Source organism: Amblyraja radiata, chromosome 24 (assembly GCF_010909765.2).
Source record: "Amblyraja radiata isolate CabotCenter1 chromosome 24, sAmbRad1.1.pri, whole genome shotgun sequence".
Taxonomy (NCBI): Eukaryota; Metazoa; Chordata; class Chondrichthyes; order Rajiformes; family Rajidae; genus Amblyraja; species Amblyraja radiata.
Window position 1 is genome coordinate 36,394,602 of NC_045979.1, and position 24,337 is coordinate 36,418,938.

At 46.2% G+C, this 24,337-nt stretch overlaps 1 protein-coding gene across 6 annotated transcripts in view; it reads left to right on the forward strand.

Annotated features, from left to right (window-relative positions):
* The window catches only part of mdm4 (MDM4 regulator of p53), a 47,865-nt gene that overhangs the window by 14,561 nt on the left and 8,967 nt on the right, over positions 1-24,337 (forward strand). Inside the window, exons 6-11 of one of the 6 annotated variants that reach the window (XR_004415624.1) lie at positions 3,737-3,804; positions 6,048-6,141; positions 7,780-7,940; positions 10,391-10,558; positions 11,466-11,570; positions 13,581-14,264. Coding sequence is in view for 4 of the 6 variants with exons in the window: in XM_033042933.1 (XP_032898824.1) it covers positions 3,737-3,804; positions 6,048-6,141; positions 7,780-7,940; positions 10,391-10,558; positions 11,466-11,570; positions 13,581-14,159 (1,175 nt within the window). In the remaining 2 variants the exon portion in view is untranslated. Of the gene's footprint in view, positions 1-2,211; positions 3,284-3,736; positions 3,805-6,047; positions 6,142-7,779; positions 7,941-10,390; positions 11,335-11,465; positions 11,571-13,580; positions 16,477-24,337 lie in introns of those variants that run through there. The other 5 variants (XM_033042933.1, XM_033042932.1, XM_033042934.1 and 2 more) reach the window with 5 other exon arrangements.

Genomic DNA, 24,337 nt, shown 5'->3' on the forward strand with positions numbered 1-24,337 from the left:
ACCCTGTGGGAAAAAAAATGTTTTGACTGTCTACTCTATCTATGTCTCTCTTTATTTTATACACTTGAAATTTGATATATTTAGGTTGAAGATCCTCACAAGTTGCAGTATTTTAGTAGAAGGTTTGCAAAACGGATTCTCAGTCACAACCTCCTGTGAGCTGCTGTGTTTGTTTCCCATTAAACTTGCTGCAAAAATCAAAGAGTTTGGTCCTTTAGTCCGTAAATTGTTGGAAACAAGACCAACAGTTATTTTATTTTCTCCCAGTGCCTTTTTAAAAAAAAATTCTCGACTCAGAATGCGTTTCTCTTTTTTGAGCTGGCTCGGGCGTTAAATTCACGCACTCTTAATTTATCTTCCACTGTTTTACACAAACCTTGAATCTCATCGTCCAAGGTGATGTATTGCAGAGTTTTAGTTTTTATTGTCACGTGTACCAAGGGGCAGTGAAATGCTTTCGACAGGTTAGCACGCAACAAAAGCTTTTCACAGTACCTCGGTACACGTGCCAATAAACTAATTGTTTTAGAAGGAACTGCAGATGCTGGAAAATCGAAGGCAGACAAAAGTGCTGGAGAAACTCAGCGGGTGCGGCAGCATCTATGGAGCGAAGGAAATGGGCAACGTTTCGGGCCGAAACCAAGGGCGATGGAAATAGGAAATATGTAACGTTTCGGGCCGAAACGTTGCCTATTTCCTTCGCTCCATAGATGCTGCTGCACCCGTTGAGTTTCTCCAGCACTTTTGTCTACCTTCAATGTTTAGTTTAGTGTGGTTTAGTTTAGGTTAGAGATGCAGTGTGAAAACAGGCCCTTCGGCCCACCGAGTTCATGCCGACCAGCGATCACCCCGCACACTAGTTCTATTTCCTTCGCTCCATAGATGCTGCTGCACCCGCTGAATTTCTCCAGCACTTTTGTCTACCAATAAACTAAACTAAACTGAATTAACAAAGTCTAACTAATAATAAACGAAGTCTGAAGAAGGGTCTCCACCCGAAACATCACCCGAAACTTCTCTTCAGAGATGCTGCCTGTCCCGCTGAGTTACTCCAGCTTTTTTGTGTCTATCTTAAACTAAAACTAAACTGAATTTCTCTTGTGCACTTACTGGCAGCAGCTTATAGGGCAAAGTCGTTCTAACGTTCGAAGAGCACAACAAAACCTTTAACTAATTGGGCACACAGCCTGATTCTCTTTGTTACAGGTTCTCAGCCGGTAATATTTTTGCGAATAATTTATGTGTATCAATGTTATAAACAAGTGATGAATGTAATGGGACAGTTTCCAACTAGAAAATAATTACATTGAAAAGGAGTTAATTGCTGTAGTGTGTGGCTTAAGGGCCTGTCCCACTTACGCGATTTTTTCGGCCACTTGCCGGCACCCGTCATAGTCGCAGCAGTCACGAGTAGTCACCCAAAGAGTCGTACCTTTTTCTGGCCGCCTCTGGATTTTCGACGCTGAAAATTTTCCGTGACCTACTGCTGCGACTATGACTGGTGCCGGCAAGTCGGCGAAAAAAAAAATCGCGCAAGTGGGACGGGCCCTTCAGAGACTGGATCAGGAGACGAAACTGAAAGTTCTGAAGTAGATCTGGTTTCATCGCATAGGGTTTACAGTGCAGTTCTGAAGCTGATAAACTAATGCCAAATAACTGCTGCTGCATGCTTCCTACCAGCATGCAATTTATTCTCCTGATTCGCCCGAATTTAAAACCCAAACCATTAGTTTGTTTTGATTTTTAAAAATCTGTATGGTCGTGAGTAGTCGCCTGTATGGTCGTGAGTAGTCGTCCAAAGAGTCGTACCTTTTTCTGGTCGCCTCTGGATTTTCAACATGTTTCCCCACCCCCCACCAAAGAATTACTTTGCGCAAGATCCTTGTGCCGTGCATGCTCTGGTATTTCTAACTGGGGGTCGGGTGGTAGTTTGGAAAAGCAAGTTGCCATCTGAGGATGTAGAATAGGTAAGTACATACCTAGCACACGAATCAGTGGCAAGGATCGACCCACCATTGTGGCAGCAATCTCTGACATGGTGTTGTGGTTGATTAAAACAATGAAAATAGAAATGTATAGAATATACTCATTCTTGGAACGACATTTTTTACAAATGAACTTTTTTTTTTTAAAGAGATCTAACATAACGTGCAACATTATTTATATGTGCATTTCCCCCATCCCCTTGCCTCTGTTTTATTGCCCTTATAGGTGGTCCCTGCTGCCGCTGTTCTTCCTTCAGCCAGCATGTTTTTGGTTGCAGACTTCAATGACTGCTTTCAGCTTTGCTTGCTGACCAGCTGACAGAAGCTGCACTTCTGTCGGGTGGGACTGGTGCTGCCAGTTCACCCCCCCTCCCCAAATCGAGAGTGAGTGAGTGAGCACTCCACTGCAAAGTGCTCCGTCTGGCAGTCTGGCCAAGAATTGATGAGATTTCGCCTGCGGTAGTCTGAAGAAGGGTCTCGACCCGAGACGTCACCTCTTCCTTTCCTCCAGAGATGCTGTCTGACCCGCTGAGTTACTCCAGCTTTTTATGTCTATCATCAAGAGTTGATGAGGCTCCCCTCCTGTGGGGGCAGGTGAGTTGGAATGTCAGTCGATGCCTGAATTAGAACTCCAACCTCCTGGTGTATACTCCATATGTGCCTTGTTCCTGATCTGCCCCCTTTTACAGAATCTTCTCTATTGTCTCCCTTACTGAGGTACGGTGAAAGGCTTTAGTTTGCATGCTAAGCTGGTAAAGAATAGACTGCATGAATACAATCAAGCCATCCACAGTGCACAGATAAAGGACAAAGGGTAGAACATCATTTAGTGCAAAGATTTTAGACTGCTGAGGAATTAAAACAATGTTCTTTTCAATGTATATCTACATCCTTTGATCTGCATTTCTGCTAGATGCTCCTTAAAACCAAAGCATCAATAAGTTTGCATCTGTTGTCATTTGGAACAAGGTGTACCATAAGGCAGAATGGCTGCTTGAGTTACATTGTGCACAGCAAGGCGTATTTTTTGTTGTTGCCTTTTTATGCCACAAGATGTGCAATCATAATTCATTGGAGTGTGTACATAAAGAACCTCAAATAGACATTGAAGCATAAAATGAGTACTTCATCCATATAATTTTATTATGCAGTGGGCCAAAGGTGAAGAACTTTGCTCAACTGGAAGATGAGTAAAGTTTAGGATTTCAACATTTCCGTTTAAAATAGAGCAAAAAAAAGAGTTTGCAAATCGATTTAGCACAGTAGTTAAACGATGTTTAAATGTGTAGGAAGGAACTGCAGACGCTGGTTTACACTGAAGAAGGGTCTCGACCCGAAACGTCGCTCATTCCTTCGATCCAGAAATGCTGCCTGTCCCGCTGAGTTACTCCAGCATTTTGTGTCAATCTTTAGATGCAGAAAGGTTATATTATAAAGCTGCAACATGATGAATGTAAAGTACAAAATGAAATGTCGAAAGAATTCTTCCCTTGCACTAAAAAAAAAATCATTTAAATCCCCATATTAATTGCAGATCTGCAACTCTTCTGCTTGGAAGGATGGTGTGTTATTGAGCATTGGAATGAGAGAAGAATATTAATAAGGGAAACTAATCTTTCTTCCTTGTTTGTTTTTTTTAAATCATTGATCGAGGTTGAGTGGTAATGCGCACTGAATTCCTAATGCTTGTTGTGAGAATGGTTAATATTGGGGAAGGTGTTTTTTCCTTCTTTGTTTTGCCTGCAATGCAGATGCTGCACAGACCTGCACACTTGTAAAGGATACGAAATGCCTGCCTATGAGGGAAGACCAGCCGAAGGTAAACGACTGTGTGCTTTGTTTTCGTACAGAGTGGCCCCGTCTCTGTACTTCCCGCCTGGGCTCAGGCGGGTGGGACAGAGCCACCTTCTCTGTGTTTTTTTTTATCAGAGTTCCCTTCTCTGCCGTTTTGTAGGATGCAGCATCTCTCTCCCTGTTCACCTGGCCTCAATTTGTGAAAGATGGCAGAAACACGAAGACTCCTTGTCAACTCGAAAAAATAAAAAAACATTGTCGATGTTTGAGAGGGGAGTGAGGGGGAAGCTCGGACTGTAAATTGGGCGGCGCTTAACTGCGTTCCACGCTTTCATTACCTAGAGTCATTTTAACGTGGTCGTGTGAAAGCCTGTGTTTGTGCAGGCTCCTTAACGTAAAGAACACTGCATTATAATTTGACTTTCAAATAGCAATGGGTTTGACTTTTCATGATTGTCATCAAAAATGATAAGAGAGGATCAGACAATGAGGGGAAAAAGCCCCCCCAAAATTCTGGAGTAACTCAGAGGGTCAGGCAGAGTCTCTGAAAGATAGACAGACGTATAACTCCGTACAGGCAGCAACCGTAGCTAGGATCGAACCCAATGTCACTACAGTGCCAGAGACCTGGCTTTGATCCAAGCTACGGGTGCTGTCTATACGGAGTATGTTCTCCCCGTGACCTGCGCGGGTTTTCTCCGAGAACCTCGATTTCCCCTCACACTCCAAAGACATACTGATTTGTAGGTTAATTGGCTTGGTATAAAGGCAAATATTGTCCCTAGTGTCGGATAGTGTTAGTGTGCGGGGATCGCTGGTCGGTGCGGACTAGGTGGGCCGAAGGGCCGGTTTCCACACTCCCACATCTCTAACTAAACTAAAGATGACATTTTGTGAAGGGACCCGACCTGAAACATCACCTATCCTTGTCCTCCAGAAATGTTGCCTAACCTGCTGCATTGCTGCAGCACTTGGCAGTGAACCCAGCTTCCCTCGAATAATTTACCTACCCTATCCCCTCTTGTCTGGATTCAGGACATCCTGTACAAAACGTTTCCAGCCTGTATGATTCTATGAATCTTATCGGGTGAGATTAGTGCGGATGGGCATCTTGCTCGGCATGGGCAAGTTGGGCCCAAGTGCCTTTTTCTGTGCTATGGGATCCTAACTTTGCATGTCACAGCTGGAGTGGCATTTATTAGGTTTGTACGCTTTACAACAACATAGCAACAGGCCACAATGTCCACGCCGAACATGACGCCAAAGTTACTCTAATCTCTGAAGATAGACACAAAATGCTGGAGCAACTCAGAGGGACAGGCAGCATCTCTGGAGTGAAGGAATGGGTGAAGTTTCAACCTGAAACGTCACCCATTCCTTCTCTCCAGAGACGCTGCCTGTCCCGCTGAGTTACTCCAGCATTTTGTGTCTATCGTCGGTTTAAACCAGCATCTGCAGTTCCTTCTTACACATTTACTCTAATCTCCTCTGCCTGCACGTGATCCATATCCCTCTCCATTCCCTGCATATCCACGTGCCTATCTAAAAGCCACACGTTCACCTGTCCTAATACACTTGGAAACATTAATCAACATAATATCAGGGTCTCGACCCGAAACGTCACCTATTCCTTTTCTCCAGAGATGCTGCCTGACCCGCTGAGTTACTCCAGCTTTTTGTGTCGATCTTCATAATTGAACGAGTAGTGGAAATTGCCCTGCTGTCGATTTTTTTGCCTTTTGGAAACTGGCAATGAATTATTGTGACAGTGTGTTTAAACCCAGCTAGATGAGGTGGGTTTGTTTGAATCGTAATTTGGCGGGTCAAACTGAAAGCGTAAACGTTTAAACGATTATGTGTTCATGTACGGGACTATCGTGTGTGGATCTACACCACCACGATGGCCTGTTTTTACACTTCATTATATATTATATATACTCGTGCTCCCTCACTAATTTACAGAAACAGCTTCCCCACCATCCCTCCCGCAGTTGGATTTGACATGACTGTGGAAAAGCCTGCGTTTGTACAGACCCTTTAACGCAAAGAACATTGCATTATAATTTGGCTTTCAATCTGTGACGGGTGTGACTTTTCCCTCAGGAATTTCAACTGACAGATAACTCTGAACCTCCAATTTTCAAGGGGTTGGATTCTGCCTTTCTATATGCACAAAGGTCGGTGATGGATTGGAACTGCTACATCCTATTCCCAATCAAAGATACTCATGTAAACATTGGGCTTCGAACCTTTGTCTTCCCCACACAGTGTTCTGCATCAGGGGAACGCGAAGAAGCACCGACTGCCTGGAACCAACCCACTTCCGCTACCTCACACTTAAAAAGGAAGAGCTCCGAATCAGGTCTGTGGCTTCCTATCGTCTCTTACTCTGACGTTCCACAACATGTGTTTATTTCCAGGGTGTCAGAGTCACACAGCACGTAGACAGACTCCTTGGCCCCGCTCAACCAAGTTGAATCAGATGCCCAGTCAGAGCGGCTCCCATTTGCCTGCCTTTGGCCCATATCCCTTTAACCCTTTGCTATCCATGTAATCCATGTACTTGAAAAACGCGTTCTCAAGAGAGTGTTAGATATAGCTCTTAGGGCTAACAGAATCAAGGCATGTGGGGAGAAAGCAGGAACAGGATAGACAGAGTTGACGTGGATAAGCTTTTTCCATTGAGAGTAGGGAAGATTCAAACAAGAGGACATGATTTGATAATTAAGGAACAAAAGTTTAGGGGTAACATGAGGGGGAACTTCTTTACTCAGAGAGTGGCAGCTGTGTGGAATGAGCTTCCAGTGGAAGTGGTGGAGGCAGGTTCGATTTCATCATTTAAAAATAAATTGGATAGGTAAATGGACGGGAAAGGAATGGAGGGTTATGGTCTGAGTGCAGGTAGACGGGACTAGGTGAGAGTAAGTTTTCGGCACGGACTAGAAGGGCCGAGATGGCCTGGTTCCGTGCTGTAATTGTTATATGTTATATGATTATAAGGTACTGATTGTGGATGATCAGCCATGATCACAGTGGATGGCGGTACTGGCTCGAAAGGCCGAATGGCCTACTCCTGCACCTATTGTCTATTGTCAATGCTTATTTGCCTGCACCTTACCCATATCCTTCCATTCTCTGCATATCCATATGTCCATCCAAAGGCCATCCATGCATGTTTCCCCGTGACCACTGTCTCCCTCTTTGCACACCTGCTCGCCGGTGAGATTGTTGTTTAGATGTTGTGGTGGATTTTAGAAGCTCCAATAAGCCTTTTTATTTCGTTCCATTCTTGTCATTTAAAGATTCTTTGTACGACATCGATTTATTGAAGAGCTATGATACTTCAATCTGGAACTTTGCAAAATTTTGAACCCAATGGATGGGTGGCAGCACGGTGGTGCAGCAGTAGAGTTGCTGCCTCACAGCGCCAGAGACCCAGGTTCGATCCTGACTACGGGTGCTGTCTGTACGGACTTTGTACGTTCTCCCCGTGACCTGCGTGGGTTACCTCTGGGAGTTCCGGATTACTCCCACACCTCAAAGACATACATGTTTGTAGGTTAATTGGCTTGGGAAAATTGTCCCTAGTGTGTGTACGATAGTGTTAGTGTGCAGGGATCGCTGGTCAATAGACAATAGGTGCAGGAGTAGGCCATTCGGCCCTTCGAACCAGCACCGCCATTCAATGTGATCATGGCTGATCATCCCCAATCAGTACCCCGTTCCTGCCTTCTCCCCATATCCCCTGACTCTTTAAGAGCCCTATCTAGCTCTCTCTTGAAAGTATCCAGAGAATTGGCCTCCACTGCCCTCTGAGGCAGAGAATTCCACAGACTCATAACTCCCTGTGAGAAAAAGTGTTTCCTCATCTCCGTTCTAAATGGCTCATCCCTTGCCACAGGATCGGTGGGCCAGAGGGCCTGTTTCCGCGCTGTATCGCTAAACTAAACTTAAACGATGAGCAGAGTTTGGGATAAAAGGAATGTGTTCAACTTTGTAGATGAGTCTCTAACAGATGAAAACCTTGAAGCTAAGAGGCTCAAAGCGGATAATGTTTCTGATCTCTGGGACACTGCCGGACTGCCGTGGTGGTTCATTAAAACCTTGCGCACCAATTATGGAAGCATGAAAAGCGGATCAACAGATATTCATAGCAACCAGGTGAAGTGGTTTCTATTTTCACGTACTCTGTAACAAAGATCCTATAGCGGAGCAAGATAGAACCCTCCTGCTAAATGCAATGGGGCTGACGTGTAGTACGAAACGGAGCGGAACGTGGGCCTTTTTTTCATCCAGGACCCGACCCGACCCGACTCGCAGTGTAATCAACGTTGCGAGGGATCAGTTTGTGTTAATAAATTAAAATTCTGAAAATGAGGAGAAGATTTTCACCAAATAACTTTAATTTTTACGAGGATGTTTCCGTAACCGGCTTCCGTCTCCGCACTAGTATCCTACGGGATCTTTGGTGCGGAGACGGAAGCCGGTTACGGAAATGGGGCCTTAAATTACCCACGAATCTGCCCATGACCGTACTACGTCTTTTTCGTCGAGTGATCTATCTTGCTCGCTATAGGATCTTTGCTCTGTAGCTTGTTTTTGTTTGTACATTGCACTCTTCTTGTTAACGGCCCCTAATTACAACTCTTTCTCCCGGGTGTGACAGCAGAAGCAGAAATGAGGCGACGTCAAACATAGGGGGGGGGTTTGAGGCACAGAACTGGTGAAGAAGGTTCTGTCGATTAATAGGCGCGTGGTCCCCCACCCATCCCTAATCAGAATTAAGGGCCTGTCCCACTTAAGCGATTTTCTTCGGCGACTTGCCGGCACCCGTCATAGTCGCAGCAGCAGGTCTCCGAAAATTTTGAACATGTTGAAAATCCAGCGGCGACCAGAAAACGGTACGACTCTTTTGGCGACTACTTACGACCATACATCATCCACAATCAGTACCCAGTTCCTGCCTTCTCCCCATATCCCCTGACTCCGCTATCTTTAAGAGCTCTATCTAACTCTCTCTTGAAAGCATCCAGAGAATCTGCCTCCACCGCAGATTCTCTGGAGAGAAAGCAGGTACGGGATACTGAGTTGGATGATCAGCCATGATCATATTGAATGGCGGTGCAGGCTCGAAGGGCCGAATGGCCTACTCCTGCACCTATTTTCTATGTATCTATGTATCTAACTGTCGTCCACTGCCCTCTGAGGCAGAGAATTCCACATACTCACAACTCTCTGTGTGAAAAAGTGTTTCCTTGTCTCCGTTCTAAATGTCTTACCCCTTATTCTTAAACTGTGTGGCCCCTGGTTCTGGATTCCCCCAACATCGGGAACATGTTTCCTGCCTCTAGCATGTCCAAACGTATTTCTACGTGGGAAAGTATTCCTTCTGCCACCACTGTTTCAGGTAACGAAGTCCACACTCTTCCTGGTATTTAAACATTATAGTGAGTTTTTGTGCCTCATTCCTACCCCAAATTACTTTAATTTAATCACTTAATTGCGAGTTGACGACAATCACTTCCAAACTTCCCCAATATTTAATTCAAGCACCACTGCATTCCACATCAACAACATCTGTTTGAATGGTGCCACTTAAGTGCCACCTCCATTTTGTTGTGCTCGGTAAGTCTGTCTCCTTCACGGGCAGCTGTCAAGGATCTAGTGGTGAGAAGCAGCAACACTTGAGATGCAAGGATTTAATGCAACACTATTCATGTTTAATTGTCTACATACAGGCATGGTGCGTGCCTGAAGACCGCCTCTAACGGCCCTGTGGCTGGGCTTGTACACTCGAGTTTAGAAGGATGAGAGAGCATCTTATTGAAACATATAAGATTATTAAGGGTTTGGACACGCGAGAGGCAGGAAACATGTTCCCGATGTTGGGGGAGTCCAGAACCAGGGGCAACAGTTTAAGAATAGGGGGTAAGCCATTTAGAACGGAGACGAGGAAACACTTTTTCACCCAGAGAGTTGCGAGTCTGTGGAATTCTCTGCCTCAGAGGGCGGTGGAGGCGGGTTCTCTGGACACTTTCAGGGGAGAGCTAGATAGGGCTCTTAAAGATAGCGGAGTCAGGGGATATGGGGAGAAGGCAGGAACGGGGTACTGATTGGGGTTGATGAGCCATGATCACATTGATTGGCGGTGCTGGCTCTGAGGGCCGAATGGCCTACTCCTGCACCTATTGTCTATTGCCCAGTGGATTATGACCTGTGGGAAGGAACTGCAGATGCTGGTTTACACCAAAGATAGACACAAAGTGCTGGAGTAACTCAGAGGGTCAGGCAGCATCTCTGGAGAGAAGGATTGGGTGACGTTTCGGGTCGAGACCGGAGTGGGTCTGAGGAGGCCAAGTCAATAGATATTTTTAAGGCAGAGATAGATTCTTGATTAATACGGGTGCCAGGGATTATGGGGAGAAGGCAGGAGAATGAGGTTGAGAGGGAAAGATAGAACAGCCACGATTGAATGGCGGAGTAGGCCTAATTCTGCTCCTATCACTTCTCCGTGATGAGCCAATGGTCGTGTCCAGAAGGATCACTCGCCAGACCAGCCTCACCGTAGTCGAGTAAGACTTCATCCGTAACGTTGCGTTTTGCCTCCGCAGGATATAGACACCGCCATTGTCTCTGACTCCACCGATGACCTGTGGTTTCTCAATGAACCAGCTGCTGACCAGGCCAACGTGGACGCCATGTTGGACAATACTGAGTTGAAAGGGAAAGATGATTATGAGGGTGAGGTGGAGGAAGGCAAAGACACCGATCACAAGGAGGTAGGCAGAATCTAATCCCAGACAGAAATGAGCCTGGACAAATCGCCCGAATGTCACCCTTCTCTCTGGCCCCCAACTTGCAAAGACTTGAGCTGTTGAATGGTGGGGCGGCTATTTAAATCTGCGCCTGTGCATCAACTTTAAAGATGTTTCAGTGTAACACATCGTTGAGAACCTATGGATTTGATCATCACTGACTAAGATTGTTCATTTATATTATTTCAAAAAAAAAAAAATTGTGCACGCTGTATTTTAAACAAAATGGATGAATGAACCGTGCTTGCATTTTTGGAAAGTGTTTGTGTTGGCAGTAATGACAGCAGGTGGTTGAAGATGTTTTTATCTTGGTCGTTGTTTGTCTCAGGTTAAAAAAGTGCTCATTTCCTGACTGGAGAGGAACCTTGCAATGGGAGTGGAAACTAAATCCAAATAGATGCCTTAAAGGTCTCTTCACCGAAGGCTCTATAATTTCCCAAGAGGAAAATGAGCTTGTGGGCAACTAACTCAGTTAAATGCCCTGAATTTTAGCATAAACTGCTTGCAATTCAACAAGCTCAGGTCCCAGAACACACAAGGATGAAATGTCTGGGAGCGTTTTACTCTGGTGCGGTATGGAGACACTTCACTGAAGTTGATATAGCACCAGTTGCGTGTAGACGTCTTTGCATCTAACCTCTGGCATATCACTCGGAAGTGCTCGATACTCGTACCAGGTATTAAAAAAAAAATCCCAAAACCATTATCATCCTTCACCCGTCAAAGTGAAAAGTGGGTAACCCTAAACTCAGAGCAGCCAAGGTAAGAATCGCCGTGCACCTCATCGCCGTTCAGCCACTCGCACTTTCAGCTTAGCAGCAGTTATCTTGGTACGAGCCTGCTTGTGATTTCCCCACCTCCCTTTCAAAAGGTTATTGGAGTTACAGTATTTGAGGGGGTGAAGGACCCGCTGGGCTCGGAGGACGATACTGACACTGAGGTATCCGAAGAGGCCGACGACTCCCAAGATTCAAAGGTACGGCTTTGCGGTGTTTTTTTTCTTTCTTTCCCCCCCCCCCTCCTTTTTTCCCCTTTTCTTTCATTTATTTATTTGTGTTTTTATTAGAAGCCGTGTACAAAAGTATAAACCGTGGCATATGACATAATACATTTATTGTACAGCTTCCATTTTAATCTTAGCAAAGATGAAATAGAAAAAGAGAGAAAGAGCAAGAGAGAAAGTGAATGTGTAAGAATAGAACCCCTAAACTACCGAATGAGTGTACTCAAAGAGTGAGTAAGTAAAAACTTAAAGAAATAAAAAGACAAAAATGAAAAAAGAAAAAAAACAAAAAGACCTGCTTCATTTCTCACCTCTTTTTAAAAAAAATATTTTATTTATTAGAAGCTAATGTACAAAAATAGAACCAAGGGCATATAAAGTTATACAGTTATCGTACAGCTTCAATTTTAACTTTTTAGCTTTGAGTTGGAGGAAAAGAAAGGAGAAAAAGCAAGAGAGAGAAAAAGTGAGATGTGCAAGGATAGAACCCCTAGACTACCAAAGTGGTGTTGACGGCCAAAGAGTGAATAAATGAAAGAAAGAAGAGAGGAATAGAAAAAAAAGGACAAAAAGAGAAAGAAAGAAAAAAGTGGTGATATACCTGCCTCGTATCCCTCCCCACCCACCTCACCCAACCCGTAATTAGATTTAAATCCAAAGTTGTGTTGTGCCATACTATCCTTGTAATAAACCAATCAATGGTGTCCCCCATGTCTTTGAAAAATGCGTTTTGACCAGCTCGAAAGCTTTGCAATGCATGCTGCCATCTCAATATGCGCCAAAAAAGGTCACCCACCAGACTCGTAAACAGCATCTTTCCCTCTGGAAAGCAGCCAACATACTCAATGGTCTTGTTTAAGAAAGGACTGCAGATGCTGGTAAAATCGAAGGTAGACACAAAATGCTGGAGAAACTCAGCGGGTGAGGCAGCATCTATGGGGAGAAGGAATTTGCAGCGTTTCGGGGTCGAGACCCTTCTTCGAAGAAATGAAATGTTGCAAATTCCTTCTCTCCATAGATGCTGCCTCACCCGCTGAGTTTCTCCAGCATTTTGTGTCAACACAAAGGTCTTGTCCCACCCCGGTCATTCCCTCTTCTCCCCGCTCCCGTCCGGCAGAAGGTACAGAAGCTTGAAAGCGCGCACCACCAGACTCAGGAACAGCTCCTTCCCCTCTGCTATCAGTCTTCTGAACGGTCCTTCCATAAGCTAGGGTACTGTCCGATTCACCTCTACCCCATTGCGGACATTGGACTTTGTCTCTGGAACTGATGCGCTACAATGCTGAGAACTATATTCTGCACTCTGTATCTTCCCCTTTGCTCCACCTATTGTACTTTATTGTATTGATGGATGGTATTATCTGTAGGAAAAAACTGCAGGTAGACACAAAATGCTGCAGTAACTCAAGTCAAGAGTCAAGAGAGTTTTATAGTCATGTGTTCCCAGATAGGACAATGAAATCCTTGCTTGCTGCAGCACAAAAGAATATGTAAACATAATACATAATGGGAGATAAAAGTTCAGTGTGTTTATAGACCATAGACCGTTTATATATATACAATAAACAGATAAAGTGCAATAGGCTGTTATGGTTCAGAGTTTGTTTGATGTCGTGTTTAATAGCCAGTGGGTGAGGCAGCATCTCTGGAGAGAAGGAATGGGCGACGTTTCGGGTCGAGACCCTCCTTCAGACTTCTTCATTTTGCTTCCCTGCTTGGTATAAAATGTTTTATGTTTTGTCATAAACCATCGATTAAATATATGGTTTGTAAGTTAGTGTAACTTGCAACTTAATATGGTTTGCAAGTTACACTAACTTGCAAACCATATATCTATTCAATATATATATATATATACATAATAATGTTATGCCAGGTATTTGTTCAATGTAACATTGTGTTGTGGTATTTTGGCAAGTCTGCTGTGTTTCCATGTGGCTTCAAGGATTTGTGATGCCTTACGATACTTGCTTTTCCTTCCAGGTCTCTTGGAAATGCACCAAATGTGGTCGGTGTAACCCCTCTCAGAAGCAGTACTGCCTCCAGTGCTGGGCTCTCCGTAAAGGCTGGCACCTCAATTGCCCCAAGTTTGTACCTTGCGCTTCTGAACCCTCCATTGTTGGTTTTGTGGAAACCGAGGAAGGTGAAGGGATCGACGTTCCCGACTGCCGGCGCTCCATCTCGGAGCCGCTGCCTCGGACCGAGGAAGCCAGACGCAAGGACAAGGGGAAGCACCCCCAGTGCCGCTCCTCCGGCTTCCCCCCGGGACGACGCCTGCAAGCCTCCACGTCGAGCACCAGCTTAGGCGGGAGTAAAGAGGAGCTGGGATCTTCGGGTGAAGAAATGAGGCTGAAATCGGAGGGGTCCTTGCAGCAGCAGAGGAGCCGCTTGGGGCCCTGCATTCTGTGCGGCCTGCGTCCCAGGACCGGTAATATAATTCACGGGAAGACGGGACACCTCGTGGCGTGCTACGCCTGCGCCAAAACGCTGCACAAGCGCAAACTGCCCTGCCCTGTCTGTGTGCAGCCAATCAGTACTGTCATTAAAACCTTCGTAGGATGAGCATCTTGCTTGGATAGATTCCAGGAGGAGGTGTAGGACCCAACGTGAAGATAACCACACTGCTTGCAGTCTCCCGGTGCAGAGCTACCCAGACCTGAAACATCACCTGTCCACGTCCTCCAGAGATGCTGCCTGTGTTCCGTGAGACATGCAATGTGTGTCTTATCTCCGGTTTAAACCAGCATCTGCAGTTCCTTCCTACGCAAACTCAGATTCCAGATCTCAGTGGCCAGCCTCCTGCGGAAGTAATGAAAGAGACCCGTTCCTTCAGACAAGCTGCCTATTTGGATCATTACCAGGCAGTGTTTTGCCATGAACTAACTGCCCTGGTTTCTCAACCTAGCTTTTTAAAACAAACACTGCCGGGGGGGGGGGGGGGGGGGGGGGAGACAAGCACATTGCCAAGCTCCTTTACGTAAAGACTTAATTAACCGTGACACTCAACGGGATATGTGATCGAATTACCGAGACCATCGGTTTGTTTTTGCTGCTTGAGTGGGTGACATTTAACGTTCATTTGCCAGTTCAGCCAAACTGCCACAGAGGTGAGATGAAAGTCAAAGTATTTTGAGGATTTCACACGATGGGATGCTCACAACGTCGGAACTCAGTGAGGAATTGACGGCGTTATTTATTTGCACAATTTTTGGAGCAGTGTCCAGCTCTTTGTGAATAGTACCGATATAAAAAAAGTTTGCCACATTTTGTTTTTGTTTTTTAAAGTTCGGTTTGTTAAATATGTGCAAAATAATAAAGTTGGCTAGGGTGATACTTGGATTTCCGTTCAAAGATATATATATATATATAATTATACCTTCGCTTGAGACCCAAGATATTTTTCTCTCGCGCTGGCTAGAAGGATCGTCTTGTTTAGGATTGTACATCTCGTTAAGTTAAGTGCCCCCATCGTATTCGTTAACTAACCAGTGTCATCCAGAATGGAGAAGACATCGCTATTGAATTGTAAAAACACTAATGTCGTAATCAGTATTAAGCTATCAGTAGCGAGGGAATTCCATGTATGTAAAGCTGCTTAGAAACAAGTGTGTTCATAAGAGCAGATTTAGGGTATAGAAACAGAAAAACAGGTGCAGGAGTGGGCCATTCAGCCCTTTGAGCCAGCACCAGCATACGATATGACCATGGCTGATTGTCCAAAATCAGTACCCCGTTTCTGCTTTCTCCCCATATCCCTCGATTCCATTAGCCCTAAGAGCTAAATCTAACTCGCTAGAAAACATCCAGAGAATTGGCCTCCACTGCCTTCTGTGGCCGAGAATTCCACAGATTCACAACTCTCTGGATGAAAAGGTTTTTCCTCATCTCCGTCCTAAATGGCCGACCCCTTATTCTTAAACTGTGTGACCCATTTGGCCCATCAAGTCTACTCTGCCAATTTAATCGTGGCTGATCTATCTTTCCCTCTCGGTCCCATTCTCCTGCCTTCTCCCCATAACCCTTGACAACCCGCACTAATCAAGAACCTGTCCATCCCCACTGTGGCGATGAATTCCACAGATTCACCACCCTCTGACTAAAGAAATCCCCGCCATCTCCTTTCTAAAGGTACGCCTTTCCAGTTTCCCTTCTGAGGCTGTGGCCTCTGGTCCAAGACTCTCCCACTAGTGGAAATATTCTCCCCACATTCACTCTATCCAGTGTGTGAAGATACCAGTGCATTTTAGTGCAAAATCATCACCAGTAAAGGGTCCGTCCCACTTACGCGATTTTTTTCGGCAGGTGGCCGAAAATTTTTAACGTGTTGAAAATCCAGCGGTGACTGGAAAAAGGTACGACTCTGGGCGACTACTCACGACAATACAGGCGTGTAAGTGGAACAGGACCTTAAGGGGCCTCTTTATCCTGACATTGTGAAGCCAGCAAACACTATGATGGCGGAGATGCCACCAAATGTAATTCTGGTTTGCAATGAAAATTAATGATCTTATTATATATTTTGAACACATAAGAATTTGAGTTGATGTCCCAGCATAAGTGTTGGGATTGTGCTAACACCGAAGGGAATATTGTCTCGTACATCTTACAACGGATGTGGAGCCAGTTCACAGTTTTATCTGCGTTTTGACATGGTATTGAAATAGCTTTGCGAAGAATTATTTTTGGAGAATGATAAAAGTCTGCACTGCCGTTGTGTCTGACAGTAGGGCCAGTGCAACATCCTTCTCATTACGCTCCCGGCCAAAACCTGTCACATTTAAATGTTCGATTTACCTGCAAACAGTGCTAACCGTTCGAATTCAGTGAAAGAAAATGTACAGCTCAACGTTAATAAAATATTTGACTATTTATTATCAAACCTCACTGCCTCTTATTTAACCATTCATCAGTTTTTTTTTGTCAATGTGGAATTTGTCATTTAGAAATTAAAATTCGGGCAAGACACCACAGTGTCACGGTGGCGCAGCAGTAGAGTTGCTGCCTCACAGCGCCGGAGACCCGGGTTCCATCCTGACTACGGGTGCTGTCTTTACAGAGTTGGGCTCTTAAAATAGCGGAGTCAGGGGATATGGGGAGAAGGCAGGAATGGGGTAACGATTGTGGATGATCAGCCATGATCACATTGAATGGCGGTGCTGGCTCGAAGGGCCGAATGGCCTACTCCTGCGCCTATTGTCTATTGCAGTTGAGGCTGGGACTATCCCAACATAGAAACATTGAAAATAGGTGCAGGAGTAGGCTATTCGACCCTTCGAGCCTGCACCGCCATTCAATATGATCATGGCTGATCATCCAACTCAGTATCCCGTACCTGCCTTCTCTCCATACCCCCTGATCCCCTTAGCCACATCTAACCTCCTCTTAAATATAGCCAATGAACTGGCCACAACTACCTTCTGTGGCAGAGAATTCCAGTTAAGAAGCAGACAGGTACATGGATAGGTAGACAAAAATGCTGGGGAAACTCAGCGAGTGCAGCAGCATCTATGGAGAGAAGGAAATAGGCAACGTTTCGGCACGAAACGTTGCCTATTTCCTTCGCTCCATAGATGCTGCTGCACCCACTGAGTTTCTCCAACATTTTTGTCTACCTTCGATTTTCCAGCATCTGCAGTTCCTTCTTAAACACAGGTAAGTCAAGTCAAGTTTATTTGTCACTGTTACGACTCCCGAATGCAAGTACTTCAGAGCCACGTAACACGTCAAAAACCAGGTTCAGGTTCAAAAACAGTTTTAATTATTCACTGGAACACAAAACTCAAACCTGATTTAAACAACCCAGTCAGGGATATGGATAAACCGACAAACAATTTAACAATGCTCCAGCCAGCCCCGCCATGGGCCATCGAACCGGAGATTCCAAAACCTGCCCAAAGAGATACAACCCTGAAACCAAAATACACGAAAACTCTAAGGTCAGCCCTTATCCGTCCCAATACAATATCTGATAACAAGGAATGGTGAAAATACACAAAGTTCTATGCCATGTGGTCAGGCTTCCTCGGCCCCCACCAACAGTCTGCTCATCAGTCAGAGTCTACGACGAAGAGAGGAATCCTGGGAAGCTCTCGTATTTATACTTCAGATGAGTCACCCGTCACCTGACGCAGCTGGGCCAATCGGGTACAGGAGCCTTTAACCCCTCGATTCCAGACTCACAGCCACGAGGCCTGTACTTGGGATAGAAACAGAGAAAGGTTAGTACATAGCATTCACCAGGAGGGGGAAGCGCCTAACACCCCCACCCAAAGATAATGAATAAGTTTCTGAAAATGAACAAAAAAAACACCACCAAATTTCAGCAACTATTCAGTAACACAGACATCACTGGCGCGACAATGCATAAGCCAATACATCATCCTTGCCACGGATATGCCAGTCAAATGAGACAACCGCAAGGGAAGCGTCTCCAAAGCCTCAGAGTTACTCAGCTTTCCCTGCGTTACTGCCACAGACAACCGTGCCTCCCCCACATCACCACCCGTGTCAGGGGGCAGCACCACTGCAGCCAAAACAGGCTTAGAAGGACATAGCTCCGACCCATCAACCTCCACAGGCTCCTTCCTGTCGAACCAGTCCTTCATCCTAGACTGAGCAGAGGCAAGATTACCCATTGCCAGTTCGCATGCCCTCCTCAGTCTAGAGCGAAAAGTACAGACGTGGTCTAAAATACTACGTTTTGTATCCTCCTGCAACCATTTCTCCTTCAGGACCCTCAACGGACCACGTACAGTATGCGCGAACACCAGGTCAGCAGGACTGAACCCTAAAGACTCCTGCACGACCTCACGCACCGCAAACATAACTAGATGAACTCCCTCATCCCAGTCTTTTTCAAACTCCAGGCAGTAAGTCCTCAACATAGATTTCAAAGTCTGGTGAAACCTCTCGAGAGCTCCCTGGCTCTCAGGATGATACGCACTGGAGTAACAATGCTTAATATCTAACAACTTCATTACCTGACCAAAAACCTTCGACATGAAGTTGGTACCTTGGTCACTCTGCACAACCTTGGGCAAACCGAACAACGAAAAAAACTTAGTGAGAGACTTAACAATTGCAGGGGCAGTAATTCTACGCAAAGGGACCACCTCCGGAAAGCGGGTAGTCGCACACATAATTGTTAATAAAAACTTGTTGCCCACCCTTGTCCGAGGTAGAGGGCCCACACAATCAACTAGAATCCGCTCAAACGGCTCACCGACCACAGGGATTGGATATAAAGGCGCAGGAACAATCGATTGGTTCGGCTTTCCTGCCACCTGGCAAATGTGACAACACCTGCAGTGCTGTTTCACGTCCTTTTTCAACCCTGGCCAAAAAAAATTCCGTAAGATGCGGTCATACGTCTTATTGACCCCCAAATGTCCACCCAGAGGACCATCATGAGCCAAACAGAGTATCTCGTCCCTATACCGACGAGGCATCACAATCTGATCAACCACGCTCCAATCATCATGCCCAGATACATCCAAGGGAGACCACTTTCGCATCAGTAAGCCATCCCTTAGAAAATACCCCTTTCCTGTGGAATCCATATCCCTCTCAGGCACTGCGCAGTCGCACAGATCAGATAAACCTGGATCACTCTTTTGCTCCTCAACCAGCCGGTCACGTGACAGTGACACCAGCACATTTCCAGACACTATCCCATCTTGAGATGGAGAAACACCCTTCACAACACAGGATCTATCATCCTGATCCCCAAAAATGCTCTCACTCAGGTCCACCACATCCTCAAACTTCGCCTGGCTCTTAGCCATAGCCCTCGTGACAGCACAAGCTGCGAAGACCTTTGGATGCTGCATAGCCAATCTATCAGGACTCTGCACCATCGGAACAGCCGTCACCTCAGGAGTGACTAAAACTCTACCTCCTGCCAAGTCATTCCCCAAAATCACAGAAACTCCCCCAACGGGAAAACACGGCCGTAACCCAACAGTTACCCGGCCTGAAACCAACTCGGACTCGAGACGCACGGTATGCAAAGGCACTACCATGTCATCCATCCCGAATCCTACCACTGGGACACTTGACCCAACCGATGATTCCCCAGAAAACGGCAGTACACCATCCAATATAAAGGACTGAGTAGCACCAGTATCACGCAAGATGGATACTGGAACTCTATCACCCCCATCCTCTAGAGAAACAAAACCATTCATGATGAACGCAGAATAATTCCTACACTCATCAGACTCAGGCACCTCAGGTACGACAGGTGCCTTCTGTGCACCCACTAAAGCCACAGGCTTTGCATTTTTCTGCTTCAGAACGGGACACGACTTTAACATGTGCCCTCTCCTTCTACAATAGTAGCACACAGGACCTTCATCAGTCCTTACATTTCCGTCAACCTTATCAGCTCGGACCTCCCCCTGTATCAACGTGCTGCATTTTGCAGGCACAGAAACAGCTTTGACACTGCCACCGGCGACACCACCACGATCAACCGGACGTGCACCAATACTATAGGATCGCCCAACAAAATCAGATTTATGAGTCAATACATACTCATCTGCCAACACCGCAGCCTTAGACACCTCATTCACCTTCTGCTCATTAAGGTAAGTAGTAACCCTCTCAGGGAGACAGTTCTTAAAGTCTTCCATAATTATCAAGGCCCGCAGTAGCTCAAAATCCTTCACTCCTTGAGAAGCGCACCACCTGTCAAAAAGTGCCTCCTTCTCCCTAGCAAACTCCACATAAGTCTGACTATCAAACTTCCTAAAGCGCCGGAACTTCTGCCAGTACGCCTCTGGAACTAATTCATAAGCCCTTAATACTGTAGACTTCACACACTCATAGTCCAGACTGCTTTCAACAGATAAAGACGAGTACACCTCCCGTGCTTTACCCACAAAGACACACTGCAATAGCAAGGTCCACACGTCCCTAGGCCACTTCAAGGACAAAGCCACCCGTTCAAACACTGTGAAATACTTGTCCACATCCTCCTCACGAAATGGGGGAACCAGGCGGATGTTCTTGCTCATATCAAACTCCCGTTCCCTAGAAGAAACCCGGGAATTATCTATTTCTTTTTCCCGCAGCCGAAACTCAGCCCTTTTGGTTTCCTCCTCAAGCCGTTTCATTTCAAGAACATGCATGAGCTCTTTCTCTTTTAACAAAGAGGCAATTCTCTGTGACTCAAGCTCCATCTCCTTCAGTCTAATGATGGCCTCCATGTTCTGAACTGGCTGAACAGAAGGTGGGGGACTGTCTGCACCACCAGGCAAAACTCCACCCTCCACCAACGCAGCCCACAACTCCGATTTAATGGAGTGTTTCTTTGAATGCTTGTCAATAGTCACGGCATAGTTCTCAGCCAGCAAAATCAAATGCTCCTTCGTACATCTATCAAACAACTCCCGACTAGGAGCCTCAACAAATTCTTTCACCTTAAATTCCATCTCTCATGTAGCCCCAAACCACCAGCTAAAACCTGGGCACTAATGCTACCACAAACAGGGAAGAAAAAATTCCCTCTCAACACACAGACTTCCCCAGTCCAGAAGCCTACCAAAAAAATACCCCCTAAAAACGTCTAGGGTCCTCAAAACTTAGGACGAGCCCCCATTTTGTTACGACTCCCGAATGCAAGTACTTCAGAGCCACGTAACACAAGTCAAAAACCAGGTTCAGGTTCAAAAACAGTTTTAATTATTCACTGGAACACAAAACTCAAACCTGATTTAAACAACCCAGTCAGGGATATGGATAAACCGACAAACAATTTAACAATGCTCCAGCCAGCCCCGCCATGGGCCGTCGAACCGGAGATTCCAAAACCTGCCCAAAGAGATACAACCCTGAAACCAAAATACACGAAAACTCTAAGGTCAGCCCTTATCCGTCCCAATACAATATCTGATAACAAGGAATGGTGAAAATACACAAAGTTCTATGCCATGTGGTCAGGCTTCCTCGGCCCCCACCAACAGTCTGCTCATCAGTCAGAGTCTACGACGAAGAGAGGAATCCTGGGAAGCTCTCGTATTTATACTTCAGATGAGTCACCCGTCACCTGACGCAGCTGGGCCAATCGGGTACAGGAGCCTTTAACCCCTCGATTCCAGACTCACAGCCACGAGGCCTGTACTTGGGATAGAAACAGAGAAAGGTTAGTACATAGCATTCACCAGGAGGGGGAAGCGCCTAACAGTCACTTACACATACGAGATGTGCAGTGAAATGAAAGTGGCAATGCTCGCAGACTTTTGTGCAAAAGACAAACAACCAAACAAACTATAAACACAATCATAACACACATATTCTTTTACATAATAAATAATGGAAGGAAAAACGTTCAGTAGAGTTAGTCCCTGGTGAGATAGGCGTTTACAGTCCGAATGGCCTCTGGGAAGAAACTCCTTCTCAACCTCTCCGTTCTCACCGCATGGCAACGGAGGCATTTGCCTGACCGTAGCAGCTGGAACAGTCCGTTGCAGGGGTGGAAGGGGTCTCTCATGATATTGTTGGCTCTGGAGTTGCACCTCCTGATGTATAGTTCCTGCAGGGGGGCGAGTGAAGGCCGAACGCACTACTCTGCAGAGCCTTCTTGCCCTGGGCAGAGCAATTCCCAAACCAGATGGTGATGTTCCCGGACAAGATGCTTTCCACCGCCGCTGCGTAGAAGCACTGGAGGATCCTCGGAGACACTCTGAATTTCCTCAATTGCCTGAGGTGGTAAAGGCGCTGCCTTGCCTTACTCACGAGTGCCGAGGCGTGTGATGCCCATGTCATATCCTCGGAGATGTGGACTCCCAGATATTTAAAACAGTTCACCCTATCCACAGGATTCCCATTTATCCTCAATGGAGTGTACGTCCTCGGATGATGTGCCCTCCTAAAGTCCATGATCAGCTCCTTCGTTTTTTTGATGTTCAAGAGGAGGCTGTTATCCTGGCACCAGAGTGCTAGACCAGCCACCTCCTCCCGGTAGGCCTTCTCGTCGTTGTCTGAGATCAGGCCCACCACCACAGTGTCATCAACAAACTTAATTAATGAGTTGGAGCTGAACCTAGCCACACAGTCACGTGTGTACAGGGAGTACAATAGGGGGCTGAGGACGCACCCCTGGGGCGATCCTGTGCTCAGGGTGAGGGACTTCGATGTATTCCCTCCCATCTTGACTACCTGGGGCCTGGCGGTGAGAAAGTCCAGGACCCAGGCACACAGGGAGGTGTTGAGCCCCAATTCCATTAGCTTCCCGACCAGTCTGGTGGGGACTATCGTGTTGAAGGCTGAACTGTAGTTTATGAACAGCATCCTCACGTAGCCCCCCTTCTGGCTGTCCAGACGGGAGAGAGCGGTGTGCAAGACCTGGGAGACCGCATCGTCCGTGGATCAGTTCGGACGGTATGTGAACTGCAACGGGTCCATGTTCCGAGGGAGGAAGGTACATGGATAGGACAGGTTTGGATGGATACGGACCAAACGCAGGCAGGTGGGACTGGTGTAGATGGGACTTATTGGCTGATGTGGGCAAGTTGGGCCGAAGGGCCTCTTTCCATGCTGTACGACTGACTAACTAAAATTAAGGACACATTTCACATACTTTAAGATATACAGGACAAAATGCTCAGAAACTGCTTAAAAATAATACCATTTCCTTTAAATGTCACCAGGAATAAAATGAACAATTTGTGTAATTGTTCAGGAACCGTGTATTTTCAATAACCGCTGTGCACAGTAAAGCCATTTAGCTCACAATAAGAATTCTATTCAGTGCAACATTCAGATGGGGAAGAACTTGGAGAGCAATGTTACTCTGGTCCACTTGGTGGCACCACCTTTGTAAAGGAAAGTATTTGGAACAATGCTCAATATCAAAGACCAAAGACTCATGAGCTGCCTCCAGTTAAAGACTCAATTTATTAGGGCGGCACGGTGGTGCAGCGGTAGAGTTGCTGCCTCACAGCGAGCGCCAGGAATCCGGGTTCGATCCTGACTACAGGTTGCTGTCTGTACGGAGTTTGCACGTTCTCCCTGTGACCCGCCTGGGTTTTCTCCGGGATCTCTGGTTTTCCTCCCACACTCCAAAGACGTACAGGTTTGTAGGTTAATTGGCTTGGTGTATGTGTAAACTGTCCCGAGTGTGTGTAGGATAGTGTTAAGTGTGCGGGGATCGCTGGTCGGCACGGACTCGGTGGGCCGAAGGGCCTGTGTTTCCGCGCTGTGTCTCCGAACTAAACTAAATTAAATAGAAAGTACAATAACTACCCAGCAAGCACAACATGAATAAATATTTCCTCCTCTCACAATGGACAATGGACTACTATCCTCTAAAGCTAATATCCTCTAGTTTAGTTTGGAGATACAGCGCGGAAACAGGCCCTTCGGCCCATCGAGTCTGTGCCGACCAATAATTAATAAATTAATAAATACCAAGTGATGTGCTGGAGGAGCTCAGCGGGTCAGTTGGCATCTGTGGCGACTGACCCGCTGAGCAGGAATGGACAGGCGATGTTTCGGGCCGGGACCCTTGTTCAGTTTGCTTGTAGTCGGGGGGAGCAGGACTATGACTGGCGAGTGATAGGTGGATACTGGTGAGGGGGTGGGCGTGTGGGTGGAGTAAGTGACCAAGGATGGGGGTGAGCAGGAGACACAAGGTTGTCGGATAAGGGGAAGCGAAATGTGAAGCTGGAGGGATTGATATGAGTGGAGGCAGGAGTGGTGGGCTAAATGGGTATACACCAGGGTGTGGGGCAAAGGAT